Source organism: Silene latifolia, chromosome X (genome assembly GCF_048544455.1).
Source record: "Silene latifolia isolate original U9 population chromosome X, ASM4854445v1, whole genome shotgun sequence".
In the NCBI taxonomy this organism is placed as follows: Eukaryota; Viridiplantae; Streptophyta; class Magnoliopsida; order Caryophyllales; family Caryophyllaceae; genus Silene; species Silene latifolia.
Window position 1 is genome coordinate 240,974,509 of NC_133537.1, and position 19,840 is coordinate 240,994,348.

At 39.2% G+C, this 19,840-nt stretch overlaps 1 protein-coding gene across 2 annotated transcripts; it reads right to left on the reverse strand.

Moving 5' to 3' along the window:
* Positions 1-1,569: 1,569 nt before the first annotated feature.
* Positions 1,570-3,502, reverse strand: LOC141623867 (inositol polyphosphate multikinase alpha-like). Of its 2 annotated transcripts, none has more exons than XM_074440017.1 (2): positions 3,374-3,502; positions 1,570-2,761 (listed from the first exon to the last, which is right to left on the reverse strand). In XM_074440017.1, exons 1-2 carry the CDS (start codon positions 3,414-3,416, stop codon positions 1,821-1,823), a joined length of 984 nt encoding a protein of 327 aa, XP_074296118.1. In that variant the 5' UTR covers positions 3,417-3,502; the 3' UTR covers positions 1,570-1,820. The 2 variants fall into 2 exon arrangements, with proteins under 2 accessions (XP_074296118.1, XP_074296117.1); XM_074440016.1 differs by having other exon boundaries at positions 1,570-2,764.
* Between the last annotated feature and the right edge of the window lie 16,338 nt (positions 3,503-19,840).

Consider the following 19,840-nt stretch of genomic DNA (forward strand, 5'->3'; position numbering starts at 1 on the left):
CAGTTGGTTTTGGGGAATGGGTTCAAGTACAATACTACTGGGTTCACATATAAAGTGTTATCGGCCTCTCGGGGCCTAGCTAGTTTGTTGAAGAATTTCGTTGCAGCACGGATGATCCTGAGTGAGGATAGACTGAACGCGAAACAATGCAACCAAACTCGGACCTTCGAGTGAGACAAGCTACCCCTTTGACTTTCACTTTTATCAACCAAAAATTCTACTAAATTTCAACTCACGTTCATAATAACGTATATAAACTTCATCAGATAAATTACGCAAAAGTTGATAAATTGGATGCTTTTGTTTGCTCACGGATATTACCAGCACTCAATCATAGTTGACGTATTGGGCATTGAAATTGAATTTGAAATGCGGCAGATTCAATCTTGCAACTGATTTTAGTAAAAAAAATGAAGATATTACAAGAATACAAGACATGGACTGGTTGACCTCTGAAGTCTGATATAAGAGTGCATTTTGAAGTGGGTTTTCTTTGAATACCGACATATATGTACTGGTTGATTTCTGACCTTTCAAACTACTATCTACCAACCTATCATTCTACAGTACACTTGATTTCTGATCTTTCCTTCTATCATTTACCAATCCATCTATAACTATCAAAACAACATATTGCTCACTATAAGCTAATTAACCTTCTTCCGGCATCCCATTCGTGTAAAATCTTCTCTAGGTAGGTCGCTTTCAGGTTAGGTTAGTTATTGTCTTATAGCCACAAATGTCCCCTTTTCGTCTCTCCGTCCTCAATCTCTGCTTTAATTGCTTTCACCTCAAATCTTAACTGCAAAACTGCATTCATAAATCCCACCATTTATTTACATAGAGAAAAGGATGACATCTAATCCGGATAATTGTTAACCCCAGTATATCCTTATAATAAAGCCTTCCTCAAGTTCTCACTGTATCATCTTAGTGTTTCTTACCTATTTAATCTTTGTAAGTCGACCGCTGTCATGGTCAATCCTAAAATAATTAGAGTTCAGAAATATTGTGGTTGCTAAATTATTTTCCAAGCAAGTGGGTCAATCCTAAACTCTAGGTTTTCTGAAGCACTCTGTGTTTCACAGTGGACAACCGGACATGGTTATGGAAATTTGAGACTTCATGTAGGCCACGAACGGAGAAATTGTCCTGAAAAATAGCCAAGTTCAATTCCCAAGCACAGAACAAACCCCTTGTACAGTTGTACTTTGACTGCTTCCCAGACGTCAAAACGTAGGTTGTCTACAGCATAGCAGACATAGCATTGTTCTAATGGAGACGTCCCAGGTCAGAGGAAGGTGAACATTCATAAACTGTGAGTAGACCTAATCAATCTTTTGAGTCGTTTCACTTTGGGTATGCTTGCATTTGCCTATGGGTTGGGTACTTAGGTCATTTCCCAATCAAGTATGTTTTGGGTTTGTGATTATTGAGTCTTCCATATCAGGTCAATTTTGAGCAACAAGTCAAGCCTATGGCTCTGAAGATATCTAGTGACCTAGTGTCATGACTACTAAAATTGGAATTCTGTTGGTGAGATACATTATAAACAAAGCCTTGGCAAAGGAATAAGCAAACGTTGTTCCAGGGATCTTAAACTTATATTCGATTTCGTCTACAAGCAAAACGCAACTAAAGATTACCTCTTTTCCCTTTTTTAGGGTACATATGAAAGTGGAAGTTAAAGAAAACAGTAAACTAAAGGCATCTTACCAGACCCTTGGTGGACAGCATGAAGAAGTTCATTTTGGACAAATGAATGGCTTTCAATTAGAAAATGACCATAAAATTTAACCTCCAAGAGATCTACACAATCCTCAGTTTTCATCATTTTTTCTTAAATATTCATCATTTCTGCGCAGAAGCTTTGGTTGTGCTACTATTTCCGAGATAAACGTGATAAAGGAGGAGAGACCTCCTAAGAAGTTATGATCAATAACGCCATCACCATCAACAACATGAGCAAAATCAACAAGCTTAATTGCAGGACCAGAGTCTGCACCTCCACCTTTAAGTAGCGACTTCTTATCATAAACCATTAGTACAGAACAAGAATAGAAATGATAAACCGTCTGATCCTCAAACCACGACTTTAGCTCCAACAACTGTGCTAAAATGCCAGAAGGACCACCATAGACACTTGAAGCATAGGCGCAATCCTGATCACAGTTAAGTTCTGTCGATTGATTTGACGAAACAAACTTCCTCAAAACTAACTTAACCTCATCAGCTGTATAATTCATAGTAATCTTTTTATCAGGCTTCCAGCATCCAGAATCCTGACCCGCATATATCTGTAACCCAGAGATCCGAAAACCCAAATGGATGCTAGAGGATAGTCTGTCTTTTCTGAGACATTTCTGTATATACGCCTCTGGTGCCTGCACATACCAAGTGCAAGACCCAATCTTAGCATCCATAATCGATGGGTTAGAGTAATTTGCAACCAAGTCTTGTAGAACTAGGTGGGATTGAAGGCCAGAGCCATCAGAAGCTTCTATGGACTGAATGCCATAGAATTTGGGGAAGAATTTGTGTATATGATGGGGAATACGTGCATCAGATGAGAATGACTGGTAAAAAGCCGCCTCGTTTAAGCCTCGCTGGCCACTCTGGAGGGGTTTGTAGAAGCGGCCTGAATCATCTATCAGCGGGCCTAGTTTCCCGTTGAGGGCTTTGTGTCCTGCAACTTGGTGGTCCGGAACCTTAAGCATTGAAATTTGAAAGTCGATTCTACTAAACCTAGCTGGTAATTTTCCTGCTGAGATAAGACAAATATCAATATCTAAAACCATTACATTACTTGGTGATGGCGATTGCATCCAACAACAATCTCATTATAATGTAATGGGCATTACCGCCTCCTACCGAACATCAAGCAATACAAATTACAAATTAAAACAAGCGCAGTCATAGTTCACATCAACTACGGTCCACGGCATATGAACTATTTCCCCATCTCGCTTATACGGAGTAAGTTACAATACCAGTAAATGAGGTGTACAAACAGTATGCACAAATTCTTGTTTAAAACCATATTGTAAAACCAAGTACTCGTATTATTTTACTTAAATAACACCGCTAAAACAACTTCCACCAACCAGTACGTGCGACAATCTTAAGCAATAGCAAATCCCCCCAGTTTATAAAAAAAGTAATATCAATGAACAATGTAGAACTTTAACTCGATTTATCCATTTCATAGGAGTAAACAAATTGATTTGTTAACCCAAAAAAATACTATCAAGTTAAACCCAGAAATCACATGCAAATTCGCGCATCAAATAATAATAATAATAATATACTCAGAAATAAAAGGATTGAAGCATAAATAAAGAGAATAAAAAAAGAATAGAGAGTAGAGACTGACGGAGAATTCCGAGGGAAGTTGGAAATGTTTGTTTTGAAAGCATGCAAGTGTTTGGTTGCACTTTTTTCTTTGTTAATGGAGTTAACAAGCTCTTGTTAGGTTGTTTGGCAGTTTTTATGCCCTACGTAAGCCTCTTTGTGTTAAGGCCAAAGTCGGTGCACGATCTTAAGACTATATAACTGGCTATTGTGAATTTTTTCGTTAATTAGCGTTATTAAGCAAACTAATTAGATAATTATTGTTGAGTTGAAACTATTTACGTTTATGGTGTCCACGTCATCAGGTATTTTTTTTTGCAGATTTTTCAACAAAGCCGCTAATCTTCTTAGCGGCTTCCCTTCTTTTTTTTACTAGTCATTGAATTTCCACAATCCAGTGTACTGGACTCAAAAATTGCGAAGATAACAGGCAAAGCCGCTGAAGTTTTTAGCGGCTTTGTCAACTTTTTAAAAAAAAAAAAAATGTGACACCTTAAACCGCTAAGAAGTATAGCGGCTTTGCTACTTATATAAAAAAAAAACACGGGAATCTTCATTCATCCCATTGAACAAAAAAAATCTCCAATTGCTCTCTTCAGACCCGGAACCCTAATGTGCGAAAAACCCAATTTCTCACCCAAAATCCACCAAATTTCTTTCAATCAATTCATCTGCATCAACCTAATTCATCCTATATTCATCTAAAGGTAATAATTCAACCCTAATTTACTAATTTCGTGCATACTTAAGTAATTCTTCCCCCAATTTACTAATTATTTTGTGCTTAGTTTTGTAATTGTTTTTAGCTTAGTTTGTTACTTTGATAGTTCAAATTAGTAGCTTGGTTGATATAGTTTGTATTTAGTTTGATTATTTACAATGGAGATAAATAATTATCCATTGACTTGTTGGTGGAATGGTGAAGTAGAGGTAAATGGTGAAGATATTAGTTATAAGGGTGGTTGTGAAAGCTTTGTTATTGTTAATAGTACTATTAGTCTTAATGAGCTCAAGAGTGAAATATATGAGTCTTTAGAGGTGGATAAAACAAAATATGAGATTAATATCAAAATGAAATTCCCAAGTGTAAGAGGTTATAAAGTAGTATCCTTGAGTAATGATCGTAGTTTGAAAGCTATGTGGGCAAGTGTGTGTCAATCGAAAGCGGCATCGATGGATTTGTTTATTGAGTTGATGCCTCTTGAAATAACACAAACTACTACACAGCCCTCTAATTTGTCATTCACAAATATGCTTAGTCAAGTTGAGGATCCAAATTGGTTTTTGTCTTTGTCATCTAATAATGTTGATGAAGCGCCCATTGATGGTAATATTTTTGGAGATGAAATTGAAAATGTGATTGAAGAGGAGGATGCAATGTTGTTGTTGAGTGATGATGATGATATGATAGACCTTGTTTCTCAACCATGTACTAACACCCAATTCATCAAGGTTCATGCTTTAGATGTTGATTATGTAAATAGTTGGTATAAGTCAAGTGTGGCGCCATTTAAGAATGGAGAGGAATTTATTGTTGGGCAAGAATTTGCAAGCAAAGAGATTTTGCGACAAGTTGTCACATCCTACAATGTTCTTAGAAACCAAGTTTATAAAATTACCGAATCAAGACCTCACACCGTGACTTATAAGTGTAATAGACAACCCTTAGCTTGTAGTTGGTATTTGAGAGCGAGTAAAAAAAACATTTCCATGGATGTTTTCACAATTGTGTCATACAAAGGTCCACATGAAGCGTCTTGTGTGGTTCGGAAACCATCTCTTGATCATCCAAATTTAAGGGGGGGAGTTTATTAGCAATGCTATTAAGCATCTTGTGAAAGAAGATTGGGGGGCTAAGGTGAGTTTGTTAAGGGCATCCATAACAAAGGAATTCAACTTCAATATTTCTTATTCGAAGACTTGGGTGGCTAAACAAAGAGCGATGGCGGAACTTTATGGAGACTGGGAGGAGTCTTATGCTTTTCTTCCTCGTTACCTAGATGCTTTAAAAGAGGCAAATCCGGGAACCGCTGTCCATTTTGTCAATAAGCCAACTAATGATCCCAACATCCAACTACTTGATAAAGTGTTTTGGTCATTTGGTCCCTCAATCAAAGGCTTCCCTCATTGTAGGCCCATTATTACCATAGATGGCACTCATCTATATGGCAAATATAAAGGGGTTATGTTGATTGCAATGGGAGTTGATGCAAATGACCAACTCTTTCCATTAGCATTTGCCATTGTTGAGAAGGAGGACTATGAGAATTGGAGTTGGTTTTTGGCTTGCATAAGACATTATGTGACACGGCGTAGAGGTCTTTGTGTCTTGTCCGACAGTCATCCGGGTATCTTAAAATCAATGAATGAAGTGGGGAGTGGTTGGGAAGAGCCATATGCTTTTCTTAGGTATTGTATTCGACATCATGCATCCAACATTAACTCGATGTTCAAAAATTCAGATTTGAAATCAGCTTTCACCGACACCGCTATGCAACACCAAATTAGAAAATTTGACTTAGGTATGGAGAAAATTGGTACGATCAATGCAAATGCTAGAGCTTTGTTAGAGAGTATCCCACCAAGTAAGTGGTGTCTTGATCATGATGGTGGTAAAAGATATGGTTTGAAGACAACAAATATGTGTGAATGTTTCAATGGTGTGCTAAAGGGGGTAAGATTTCTCCCAATTCAAGCCCTAGTAAAAGCCACTTTTACACGAGTTAACAAATATTTCGTTGATAGAAGAAAAATGACAAGGGATAGATTGCTAGGTGGTTTTAAATGGTCGGATAAAGTAACTAAGACACTTGATGAAATTGAAGAAATTGCCGCCCATCATGAAGTTAGTGAACACGATTTTGAGCAAGGCCTTTATCAAGTGACTACAAGTCCAGGTCGTAGGCTTGGAAATCGTGGTGGAAGAAGTCACACGGTACGATTGACAGAAAGGACTTGTACTTGTAATAAGTGGCAAAACTTTCATTATCCTTGTTCACATGTAATGGCGGTATGTCGTGCTTTTTCAATCGACGTGGATCAATATGTTGACCCATTATACTCTTCCGGGGAATATCATGGTTGTTATCGTGCAATCTTTCAACCTATTCCCGATGAGGGTTATTGGAAGACATGGACGGAGAAGAAATTATTTCCTAATGATTCTTGGATAAGAGGAAAGGGAAGACCGGTATCTAAAAGAATTCGCAATGAAATGGATGAGGTTTCCAAGTCTCCCGTTAGTTGTAGTTTGTGCAATGTAGAGGGCCATAACAAGCGATCATGTGCAAGAAATAAATCTAAGGGGTAATTTATGAAGTTATTTTTTCATTGTTTAACATTGAACTATTAAAAACTATGTTATTTTTTCTTGGAGTTTGACAATGTTAACATTTTTTTGATGTGTTTAGGTCAAATGGAGCCGGGTCCAGTAGATGATAGCATTCTGAAATTGCAAGAGAACCATAGAAGCTCGGTTATTTGGGAAGGAGAGGTAATTAACGGTTCTTTAAATTTAGTATTATGTTTAAAAAAATCCAGTGTTTACTTGTTGAACTTATTTTAAAACATATATGTTTATTTTTTTTGAAGGATATCGAGCCGCTAAAATGTAGAAATCATCTATATTCCAAATCTAAATTCACCGTAGACCCAGCTGTTGAGAATTTCATTAGTGGAACCCAGTTTCATGGTATTCATAGGTTAGCTTATGTTGTAGCTCGTCCTGATATGATAACCGCATTAGTTGAGCGTTGGAGACAAGAAACCCACACCTTTCATTTAACGGTCGGAGAAGCCACCGTCACTTTGCAAGATGTTAATGTTTTGTTGGGTCTAAAGGTCGGGGGATTACCTATAACTGGTAAATCTGATTACTTTTGGCCTGAGTTATTGGAGCATCACTTAGGTATTAGACCACCACCTAATGCATTTAAGGGGACAACTTTGAAACTTTCTTGGTTAAGAGCACATTTTCAAGGCCTACCACAAGATGCAACCGAGCAACATCTTCATGCACATGTAAAAGCTTATTTGTTATATTTGATCGGTACCGTGCTCTTTCCTGATAAAAGTGGCAATAGAGTACAATTAATTTACTTCCCTCTTTTGACAAATTTGGAAAGATTGAATGAATATAGTTGGGGAAGTGGAACACTTGCTTATTTGTATAGAAACTTGTGTACGGCGTGTACAAAAGGAGCTATAGAAATTGGTGGTTGTCTTGTTCTAATGCAACTTTGGGCTTGGGAACGTATATCTATTGGTCGACCTACCATCATGAAATCAACAGTAGAGGAGCAAGCCGGGGTCGAATACCCTCTTGGTTCGCAAGTGGTGGAGGGTGTTGACCCACTTGGTTGTAGGTGGCTAAGAATACACCGGGCTTATAGGTATCACTTGATTGGTTTAATTCAATGTAGGCATGCTCTTGATACAATGACCGATACCATGTTCACTTGGGAACCCTACCCTACGGAGGTCCTTTCCCTTCTTCCCGCCATTTGTACCGAAGACCCTAGTGAGTGGATTGTAAATGCACCACTCATTTGCTTTGAAGCCGTTGAGTGGCACCTAATAGGGTCGTTAGGCAATTTGGTTGACATCCTACCATTCCCCCTATGTGTAAAACATCTAAAAAGTTGCATAAAATTGATCGTCGGGGAAATGCCACTGATTATGAGGACTTGCATAAAGAAAGCATTGTGAAGTGGAATAACCGCAAGAGTAGATTGACCCCGAGAGGTGTCCCTTACAATGGTTACCTTGACTACAATGATGCATACCTACAATGGTATCGTGCCATCACTCGTCTAGTAGTTAGTAACCTCAGTACCGAAACACAATCCAAAGACTTGTATGAGAAGAGACACAATTTCTATCCGAATGCGGCAGACAACATGCTACTTGTAAGTATTTCTTCAATTTTAACAACTTTAGCATTAGTTTAATTTTAGCAAGAAGAGACACAATTTCAATTTGTTTAGTATTAGTTTAATTTTAGCAAGAATTGTACTTGTTAAATTTTGCAGACGGAGGGTCATCTATACAACTATAGGCATGCTACTACTATGCTTGGTAACATGCCGGAGGATGTTCCACTATCACATGTAGGCATTGATGCGTGTCTTTTATATGATGTTTTACATCCCATTTTACACGCATTTCAGAGCTCATTCATGTAGTTTATGCTACATTTCTCCCTATTTCCGTCTACTTCCGTATTTTTGTACATTATTGCAGAAATGTGAAGCATCCAGCGGAAATCGAGCTAAATCCGCCCCCGAGTATCCTGCATTGCATATGACGTGAAGTATTCACCCGAGGAACGAGCTTGGTGCGCAATTCAAGGCCCAAAAGACAAGTCCACGAGTTTATAGAAGTCAAGTAGCGCTCAGCGATCGATCGATCTCGCCATCGGTCGATCGACCAACTCTGAGTTCGAAGCTCTTTGTTTCATGAAGATCGTCGATCGACCAATCTAGTGATCGATCGACCAAATTGCTATTCCAGACGAGAATTAAAAGACCGTGAATCTTGAAGCCCAAAGTTATGTTAGGTTTAGGAAATAAGGTTACGTTAGTTGCTATATAACGTACCCTAGAAACATCAGTTGATTATCGAGTTTTTATCTAAGTTTCACATTCAGTTTTAGAATATCATAGTTAGGGTTTGGAATATTGGTTGCATCGGATTTTCATTCATACTTCTAATCATTCCGTTACTATTCTTCTGCAATTTTCGATATTCCTTCCATTCTACTTTCAGTTCATCTTTATTGCGTTGTTAGTTATAGAATTGTTAGTTAGAACCCAAGCCAATTATCGTTTATGTTAATTGTTTGTTCTACTACTTTTAGCATGAATTCAGTAGTCTTTACCGTCAATATTATTGTTATTTTAGCCATAGCCATGAGTAGCTAAATCAATTGTGCTAGGATGTAGGCGAATTATGGCGTAGGCGGCGTAGTATTAAATTGGACTGAATTCGCGTGTCAGTCGATCGACCGCCATACCTGGTCAATCGACTGACCACGTGAGGTTACCTTTCGTTTTAATTGATTTTAATGTTGTATTTAACGAATCGAATGCATGCGACCAGTTATATGCTTAATTTTTGACTGACCCATTAGATCGAAAGACAGGGACAGTTGTTAGACCACCAATTAAAATGACTAAACTGTTTGAGATCGAAAGATAGGTATAGTTTAGTTTCGTTAGTCACTTTTCGGGACGAGAGTCGGTATTAGTGATATTAGGGACTTATAGCGAGATCGAAAGATGCTATCTGTTAAGAGTGGACCGAGAGGACCTCTTGTTTTCCCGCCTCACCCGTGTTTGATTGAGACCGACTTAGTATCTTTGCCGAAGAATTTGTAATGAACCGACCATCCTAGTGCCCCTTCTTTATCTGTTTAATCCGTCTTTTTAGTTTACTGTCTTTATTTATTCTTAGCTATAGACCAATTCAACTCAACCCCCACAATCGTTACCTTAGACTATAATTAGACAGCTAGAAATTACGTCTGCCTCCTTGTGGTTCGACCCTGTTACCACTAGCCTAGATTAGTCTTAATAGGAAATTATAAATCTTATTTTTGGTACTCACAACGACGGGTATCAGGCATGTTGCGAGAGATGCAGACAATGTCACTCGAATGCTTGCAACGCACGGGACACGGGCATCTAGTCCCACCCATTGAAGCCGATCATCCAAGCCCTCCACACCAACCTCCTCCTAGATATCATTTACGTCACTTGGAGCATAGGCTTACCCCTATCCGTGAGGAGGAGACACCTACCGGTTCAAGTTCAAGACCAAAGAAGACTCGCTCAAGATTAGGCTAATGTGCCAAGTAGTTTAGTTGGTTTAGTTTGTATGAATTTTAGTTGGTTAAGTTTGTATGAACATTAGTTGGTTTAGCTTGTATGAACCTTAGTTGGTTTATTTTGTATGAACTTTAGTTGGTTTAGTTTGTTATCAATGAAATGATCCCCAATTTCCGGATTTCAATCCCATGTTTGGAGTGTATGTTTGGGCATTGTGTGATGGTGTGAATGTATGTGTGATGGTGTGAAGGAGTGAATGTTTGTGCAGGTGTGAATGTATGTGTGCTGGTGTGAAGGAGTGTGATGGTGTGGAGGACTAGGCAGGTGTGTGAATGTAGGCGTGTAGGTGTGAAGGTGGTTTTTTTCTTCAAATCCGCAAGTTAAGCCGCTAAAAACCACAGCGGCTTAGGGGGTTTGTTTTTTTTTTTTATGCAAATTACACATAGCCGCTAAAAACTTTACTGGATTGTGCAAGCTTTTTTTTTTCCAAATTCACATACATAGCCGCTAAGAACTTCAGCGGCTTAGGGGTTTGCTTTTTTTTTTTTTTGCTAATTACACAAAGCCGCTAAGAACATCAGCGGCTTTGTCTGTATTTTTTGTATTTCTTAAGTCCAGTACCTACTGGATTGCAAACAATCTTTTTTTCCAAATACACATGCAAAGCCGCTATACTTCTTAGCGGTTTCTTGTGTTCCATTTTTTTTTTAAAAGATGACAAAGCCGCTATAATCCTTAGCGGCTTTACCTGTTATCTTCGCAATTTTTGAGTCCAGTACACTGGATTGTGGAAATTCAATGACTAGTAAAAAAAGAAGAAAAGCCGCTAAGAAGATTAGCGGCTTTGTTGAAAAATCTGCAAAAAAAAATAAGTGATGACGTGGACACCATAAACGTAAATAGTTTAAACTCAACACTAATTACCTAATTAGTTTGCTTAATAACGCTAATTAATCAAAAAATTCGGCTATTGTACTTATTTTAGTCTTTTTTTCAAATACTTTTGGGGAAAAAAAATTACCTAATTCAATTTTCAATCAAATCCCCCTTCTCTCTTACTTCTCTCATATTTTTCTAACTCTCTTCCATCTTCCTCCATCATATTCTCCCTTAAATTATTATAATTAATTGACTGACTATGCAGAACAAATCATATGACGTGACTAGCAAGGAAGAAATTTTTTTTATCCATAATTTATAATGCATGAAAATAGTTGAAGTTCGTATTCTCTTTACATTAACTCGTATTCTTATCTTATGTGCTCGTATTTTAAAGCTCGTTTTCTTTTTACATTAACTCGTATTCTTATCTTAATAGCTTGTATTTTTAAGCTCGTGATCCTATTAAACTCATATTTTTTTTACATTAGCTCGTATTCTTATCTTAATAGCTCGTATTTTTAAGTTCGTAATTCTTTTAAGCTCGTATTCTTTTTACATTACCTCGTATTTTTATCTTAATAGCTCGTATTATTACGTGCTCGTATTTTTTAGCTCATATTCAGGTTGATCAACTGTCGTTTAAGAGAGAAATCAAGAGAAGGGAGAGGGGAGGGTTTGTCGACTGGAGAGAAATCAGAATTAGGGAAAAAGGAGATGTGTAGAATTTTTTTATTTTTATTGGGCTTAGATAGTTTAATATGTAATATATAGGTCTGTTGTACAATCTATATAGTATAATAAAACAATAACCACTATGTGTTTTTTTTCCTCCAAACCTCACTTTCACATTAAACATAGTTTTTAGGATCCTTGAAAATAGGCCACTAACTAAATGGCCTGGTACATGAAATTTCTTTTATGTCGCTAATATGAGATTTACAATAAGCTCAAGGCGGATACCTTCGTCTTAAATACTAATATGTTTGATTACTATCTAAATTCAATACTAATATATTTGATTATTTTTTTTACTATGAACTAAACGATGTTTTGTTGCCGATCTTAGCTTATCACGTTATTATAATCTCTCCCCTTTTCTTATACATGTAAATTAAATAATCTAACAATTAATAAATTGGATTTGAGAAGTATTGGATAAATGTCTTTAGAGACTGTGGACAAGGCCCTCGGGAACTGCGTCCGCGGGATCCACACTAGGCATAATCGACTCGAGGTTCTTTCGAATCGAATTAAGACAAATTAGAGTCGCCACCAAGTTTTTTGGGAACTTGGAACCGTTCAAGTCAACTTTACACCTTTCATCGAAAAGCATAAAGCCAATCGACTACGAGTGATTAAAGATAAAGACTTGTACCCTATATCACTCGATTTGAATGACTCTCGTAATCCAATGGTATTTAGACGGATCCACAAACCATAGATCTTGAGTAAGGGGTGAGGGTACGTGTTGGGAAGCCCATAAGGACACCCAACCCCGCCCGTCGATAACGGCCTCTACTAAGTCAAGTGTCGGATTTCAAACAAGGTCATAGCTACGTACGATGTATGATATGCAAACGTTGTTTTAACCCTATCATGTGACAACAATTTTTATGTCGTTTTAGATGCAACTAAACTAACTTTGTCAAAGTTGTAATTTAGCATGTGGGTTGATTGATCTAACAACATGTAAAGCAAACAAACAAGGCTTAAGGGGGAATGGGGGAGCCGTTGGGATCTACCTATTACAAACCAGGCATTTCATGCCGACACAACGATAAATAAATTACAACTCGATCTAATTACAATTGCTACATACACCTCAAAACACGACACAAAACACACGGCCATTGGGCCTTGAAAACCGTGCACATGAGGGTGGCCCACGGCTCACATGACCCACGGTCCTTGGGTCACTCCTCGTAATGCGTGCTCGCGCTTAATCTCATCGAATTAGACATAGGGCTACGCACCAAAGCATGCATTAGCATAAACCGGGCCATGTCGCTTTCGACAACATGCGGTTTACTACGCTCCTACAAGCATTGGGGAACAACCGTCTAACCAAACAAGACCAAGGTTTTTGAAAAGGTTTTGACTCAATAAAAGAAAGCTAACTTGAAAAAAGATACAACTCGATAACAAACGATAAATTACAAACAATGAAACAACGAGGAAACAAACGGTATAAAAACAAAACGAGAAAGGTAAATAAAACGGCCACCCCACGGCCCAAACCAACGGCCACCCTCACGGCCAAGACAAGGCCAACCTAGTTCCTAAGTTAGATTCATTGATTAGATCGAATGATTGCGAAAAGGGATAGGAAACAAGTTAGAAAATGAGTTAAAAACGATGTTGATTGATTGTCGCATGAGGGTGCATTCTACACGGCCTAAAGGGTCTAATTAGGTCAAATTCGCTAATTAAATTAACTCATCGAGTGTCAATAAGAAGGTGCTAATCACGCACTCTTATACTAGCGAGAAATTAGGTGAAAGAGAGAGATGCATTCAATTATTTACAGAATCGTCGATTGATTTTATAACTTACGTCGAAGCCACCTATCGTGTCTAATTAGGTTATTAAATTAAATTAAAGTCATCTAAATACGTCATAGGTTAACAATCAGAGGTTAAACTAACATGCAACGGGTCCTAGGGTCTGTCGATTTGGCCGAAACAAAAGGGGGTCGAAAACGAAGAACAAAGTTAGATAATTGTTTTATTTATGCCCTACTTTGAACACGAGGATATGTAAATGAGACGGGGGTGTACGACCGAATGATGTAGCGGTTTCTTTTCCCATCTCAAGTCAACGCGGGTGTTCGCAGTGGTACTTTAACTCATACTCGGACTAACTAGTTTCATAGTTAATTTAAAACAATCGATAAACAAGCGAAAAAACAAACAAAAAAAGACAATAAAAAAGGCATAAAAAAACGAAATAAAAAGAGAAAAGAGAAGGGGATTTGATGCACCCTCAACCTACATGTATCGTTGACACCGTCTTGGGTCGTAATCGATGGTAGATTTTATCTCGAGAGGCCGTCGTCGACGAAGAACAAAGCAAACACGGGTTTTGGAAAGTTTCTGGACAGCGATTTTAAAACAGTGATATCTCCCTCGTTTCACGACGAAAATTCGATTCGAAAGATGTTTTGGAAACTAGAAAGAGAGGAGAACAAGGATATTAAAGCAACCCCTGCTCGGTTTGGGTTATTGGGCACGAAAAACGAGCACAAACAGAACTGGACAGACAAGAGTAAACCGCGAAAACAGAGTGTTATTTCACTCTGTTTTTCGAGGGATCTCGTGTACTCTCAAGGGCAATTTGGCTCGTAAATCTTTGTCTAATGTGTAGATGGATGTTATGTGGTTAATTAGGAACAAGAAACTCGAAGTTTTATGGAGTTTTGATGGAGGAACGAATGGGTTTTCGAAGAGGACACACAAACAGTTTCAGTTTGTGTGTCGGGTTTGTTTAGGGTTTTTGGAGGATGTTTAGGGTTTGTTTCTGAGGTTTAAAGCTTGTGGGTGATGGTAGGATGTATGGAGAACTTAGAGGAATGATTTTATGGTGAAGGGGTGGTATTTATAGGGAGTTAAAATAGGTTAAAAGAGAGGGGAGGCAAATCGGGCTAGCTGAACATAGCTGCTGTCCAGCAGCTTTTGGGGGGGGTTTCTAGGGTTCGTTTTTGGGGTTTTCTTGGTGATTAAGCTAGGATAATATGGGTAGGATACTAGAGTATGGGTTAGGGTTAATGGGTACGGGTCTTGGTGGTGTTTGGAGCGGGTTTGGGCTCGAGAATTGAGCTGCAAAACAGGGTATACGGGATTGGGTTGCGGGCTGCTTGTGAGGGGTTTGGGACGAGAATTTGGGCTGCTTGTGAGGGGGTTCGAACATGGGTTGATGGGTATTGGTCTAGGTGGGTTAATGTACTCGAGATTCGTGCCAATTCGCAAAGGAAACGGGCTTAAAAACCGAGCTAAAATCAAGCTCAAAACACACGGTTAAAAACGAGTTCTTCGCTTTTAAAGTCGATTTTTCAAATCAATTAATAAATTAAAATAAATGACTTTTCAAATCAAATATACTCATAAAATGATTTTTCAAATCAATTATTTATTTTATTTTCAATAAAATAAACTTGGGAAAATAAATTCAAAATAAAATAAAATAAATTAAATTTACCTAAAAAACCATAATTTAAATATCATTTAAATTAATAAAATGAACTCACTTAAAAAAACATTAATTTAAATATCATTTAAAATAATAAAAATGAATTCACTTAAAAAAACATTAATTTAAATATCATTTAAATTAATAGAATACTTCATCGACGACGCCCATTCTACCTCGTAAACGAGCTCCAAATAATGACAATGACAACTAAAGAATACATGTGTCCTATCATCATCGGGTGTTTGTCGGGTTCTCTATAAATTCCAATATCGACGGATACGGGTATCTACAGAGCCCCCACTTTGACTGAGGCTTGGACAAGGCGAAAGTCAGTATACCCCAGTCCCTTTCGACCGAGGATTCTGCGGGTCGTTTATAGTCCATTAGACTTGCGTATATAAGCTCGCTTGACCATAAGAAGAGATCATACCGAAACTTCGTCGGGGATTAACTCTTCCTTCTGTTGCGTCGAATTATCTTCGTTGGTCATCGACCCATAAGTTGCATAAATGGTGGGTTGAGCCTTATCCTTAGGCGCCTACGTATCCGTTTCTGACGGAATCAAACCCGCGTCGTAGTTAAGAATCTGCCGACACATGCCCGAGTTTATCATCTGCTGGCCTTTGTCCAAAATTCATCATCTCACGACATTTGCCCAAAATTTATCATCTCACTTTGGCGCTTGTCCGAATGGGACGGGACTTTCCAATGAGGTTGCCGCCACTTTCATCATTTGCTTTCAGCTACGGAATTCTTCCATTTCATACTCTTGTATCGAATTGAATTCTTGGTGGATGTCATCCTTTACATCTTGATAATGGTCTCTGGAGCCAACGGCTTCAGAGCCCCCAGTTTGCAATGGCTCTAAAGTCGAAGACTTTAGAGCCCCCAGTTGAAGCATATCCTGCTATATTTGAAACACAAAACGCACTAGCAATCATCACATGAGCACATTTGGATCATCGATCTTGAAATTGGATCATTTTGAAGTACTGGGTCATCGACCTGAAAGTTGAATTTGATAATTTTGAATAATCGGTTCATCGACCCGAAAATTGAATTTGAAAATTTTGAATGATTGGGTCATCAACCTGAAAATTGAATTTGAAAGACTGGGTCATCGACCCAAATTTTGAATTTGAAATGAATCACTTGGATGCTGGGTCGTCGACCCAAAAAGTTTTTGAAATTTTGAAAGTTTTTTGAAATTTTGAAATCGAACCTTGATGGGTGAGCATGAAATGCGACTCAGACATTCTATATGACTTGCGAACAACGTGGGCGTAGCCCGCTACCGCAAAACAAAAAGAAAATAAAACCGTAAGTGTGCACGGGCTTTAATTCAAATATGGACTTGTCGAGGGTAGAAAATGTAAATCGGCCGCTCCGGCGCCAAAATATGGCAAATGGGAATCACAAGGTCGTCGAACTTGGGACGGAGATATCGTATGGCATGGGCGTGCTCCCGAGGGCACATGGGAATCAAGATCACTTGGCATTGACAAGGTGTATTAAACTCACAGAGGGACAATGTTGGCTTCGCCCAGACACTAAACACAGGTTAATTTTATGAGAACACTTAGACATCACATGTCACTCTTGTTGGGAACATTCTGTCACTCTTCTCCTCGCCTCCTTTCTTTTCAGCGAGTATTCATCATTTCTTGCCACCGCCTTCTTTCTTTTCAGCGGGCTTTTACTATTTTTCTTCCACGCCTTCTTTCTTTTCAGCGGGTTTTTACTATTTTTCTTCCACGCCTTCTTTCTTTTCAGCGGGTTTTTCATATTTTATGTTCCCAACACAAACCTACATCTATATGACTCAGCATCTTTGCCTAAACCGTTAGATAAAACTCATTCCGAGACTTGACACTACTCATCTGAACCTATATCCTCGTCCTAGCCTACGTCGAGTGCTAAGACTGAGAAGACTCCTAAGACTGACTCACAGGCGACAGGTGCGTGGAAACGGTTGGGTTCAAAGACACACTCGGGCTCAGCCTTAGAAGGGAGGCTTGGTCCTCACTTGAGTGTAAAAGATAGGCTGGGCCCTCGGGAAGAAATGACGATTCCTCCTAAGAAGCGCGCTAGACAGAACACAACTACCCCTCCCCCACCGGAGCCTCGGTCACGTGACCCAAAAGGCAAAGGGAAAAAGAAGATGTAGGAGCCTTTGACTCCAAATATATTATTTAATACTACTACTTATTATCTGTTACTAGTTGTTTTCTTCTTTTTTTTTTGAAGGATGTAATGGGCATCGCCCGACCTTTAATAAGACTTACTATCTATTAACATTCCCAGTTTCTGCATAAAATTTCATTTTATTCAAGGAAGGGTCGGTTGTACTCTTTTAAAGAGCGCCTACGTATCTCGTTATCAACGAGAATCAAACCGAGCTCGTAGTTCCACAAAACAAACGCGCTACAATCATCGATTTATAACGCACAAAAAAAGCGTGAAGCAAAAGTGCCGCGGCCTAGACTCGCTCACGAGCACCGCAATTCAAAATTTTATTTTATGACATTGAGAGTGAGTTCTAAGGATAGTATTTCTTGATTGATCCAAATTCGTCGGATTCGCAAAGTCATTTCCATCTAGATCCGTCGATCTTGCCCCTCCCGATAATATCTTCTTTACAGGTAAGGACCGGCCCAATTCGGCTTGAATTTTCCCCTCGGGTCGATTGGTAATAAAGCGCGCACAGACTTTAGGACCAAATCCCCATCTTTTATTCCTCGAGGTTTCACCTTCTTGTTAAATGCCCTTTGTATCCTTTTCTGATAGAGTTGAACATGGTGTAACGCATTTAGCCGTCGCTCGTCGAGCATGACCAAGGAATCATACGGCTTGCGGCCGGTCGCCTTGAGGGACGACTTTCTAACAGGATCCTTAAAGAAGGTACCTTTAATTCGATAGGTGAACCGCCTCCATCCCATACGTTAAATAGAACGGAGTTGCTCCGTGGTCATTTGTGCGAATAGACGTTACGTATCCCCATAGTGCGAACGGTATCTTTTCGGCCATTCGCGATAATTGTCGGTCATCTTTCCGAGGATCACGGTGATTGTCTTGTTGGCGGCTTCCACCGCACCATTTGTTTGGGGTCGATACGGTGACGACTTGTGGTGTTTGATTTTATACTTTTCAAGTATTACGGCGGTTTACCTGGAAGTGAGTGCCATGATCGCTAATGAGCTCATGCGGCACCCCATATCTGCAAATGATTTCATTCTGAATGAACTTTGCTACCTGCTTCGCTTGTAGGACTTTGTATGATTTCACTTCTACCCACTTCGTGAAGTAATCGATGGCGACTAACATGAAGCAATGCCCCTGTTCCGAGATGGGTTGACCTTTCCAATAATGTCGATTCCCCATGTTGAGAAAGGCCATGGTGATGTCGAGTATATAACGGTGACGGTGGCACATCTTTGTATGTTTGCGAAGATTTGGCAATTATGGCAATGTTTGACATATTGGCGACAATCTGTCTCCATCGTGGTCCAATAATACCCTAATCTCATGATTTTACGAACCAGCATATGGGCGTTCATGTGTGGGCCACACTCTCCGTCATGGACTTCTTCCATGACTCTTTTCGCAGTTGGTGAGTCTATGCATCGCAGAAGGATGTTCTGCGCGAGTCTTCTTGTACAATTGTCCGTCATTGGTTCTAACGAATTGAGCGGCTAGCATTCGAATAGCGCTTTCCGCGGTTATCCATGTCGGGTGGATACTCTCCTGATTCTTTAAATTTCGGAATAGCATGATACCAAGGTTCGGCCTCGGTTTCTTCTGTGTCTCCGATTACATTAACATAGGCGGGTGATGATCTTCGTTCGACACATATCGGCATAGTATCCATATGATCGGGTATGTTGATCGGAGCGACTAGCTTTGATAGTGCATCCCAAACTGGTTTTCATCTCCAGGGGAGGTGCACGTACTTGACATCGGCGAACAACTTTTCTAGTTCTTCGATTTTTGCTTGGTACGGAGCCAAGCTATCACTTCGGATTTTCCACGTCCCGGCCACTTGATTGATCACTAATGACGAGTCCCCATGTACTACAAGCTTTTTGATACCTAACTCGAGAACCTTTGTGCAAACCGAGTAGGCATGCTTCATATTCACCGCGTTATTAGTGACGTTAAAGTCCAACTTGATCGAAATAGGAACATGTTCACCTTCCGGCGAAATGAGTAGAACTCCTATCCCGTATCCCCTATAGTTCGATGCTCCATCGAAATAGAGGTCCCACGTATCATTGTCTATGTGAACGATATCTTCGTCGGGAAACGACCACGTATCCAAAACCTCAGTTTCTTCTATTGGGTTATCGGGAAGTCTCGCAACCGCCCTTCCCTTTATCACTTTGGCGGTACATATTTGGTCGAACTCGGAAAGCATTAGAGTCCATCTTGACACCATTGCGTTCAGAATGGTTTTTCAAACAAGTATTTGATTGGGTCCATCTTCGAGTGGATGCGGACACTATGACTGAGCATGTAGTGCCGTAACTTCTTTGTCGCCCATACTAAAGCCAAACATGTCTTTTCGAGTGGAGTATACTTGATTTCATACTCCA

Excerpts from the sequence above, each read along its gene's own strand:
- LOC141623867 (XM_074440016.1), bottom strand. The coding sequence starts at position 3,416 with ATGCTTTCAAAACAAACATTTCCAACTTCCCTCGGAATTCTCC. Across the intron at positions 2,765-3,373 it reads AACTTCCCTCGGAATTCTCC|CAGGAAAATTACCAGCTAGG; the intron begins GTCAGTCTCTAC and ends GTCTTATCTCAG.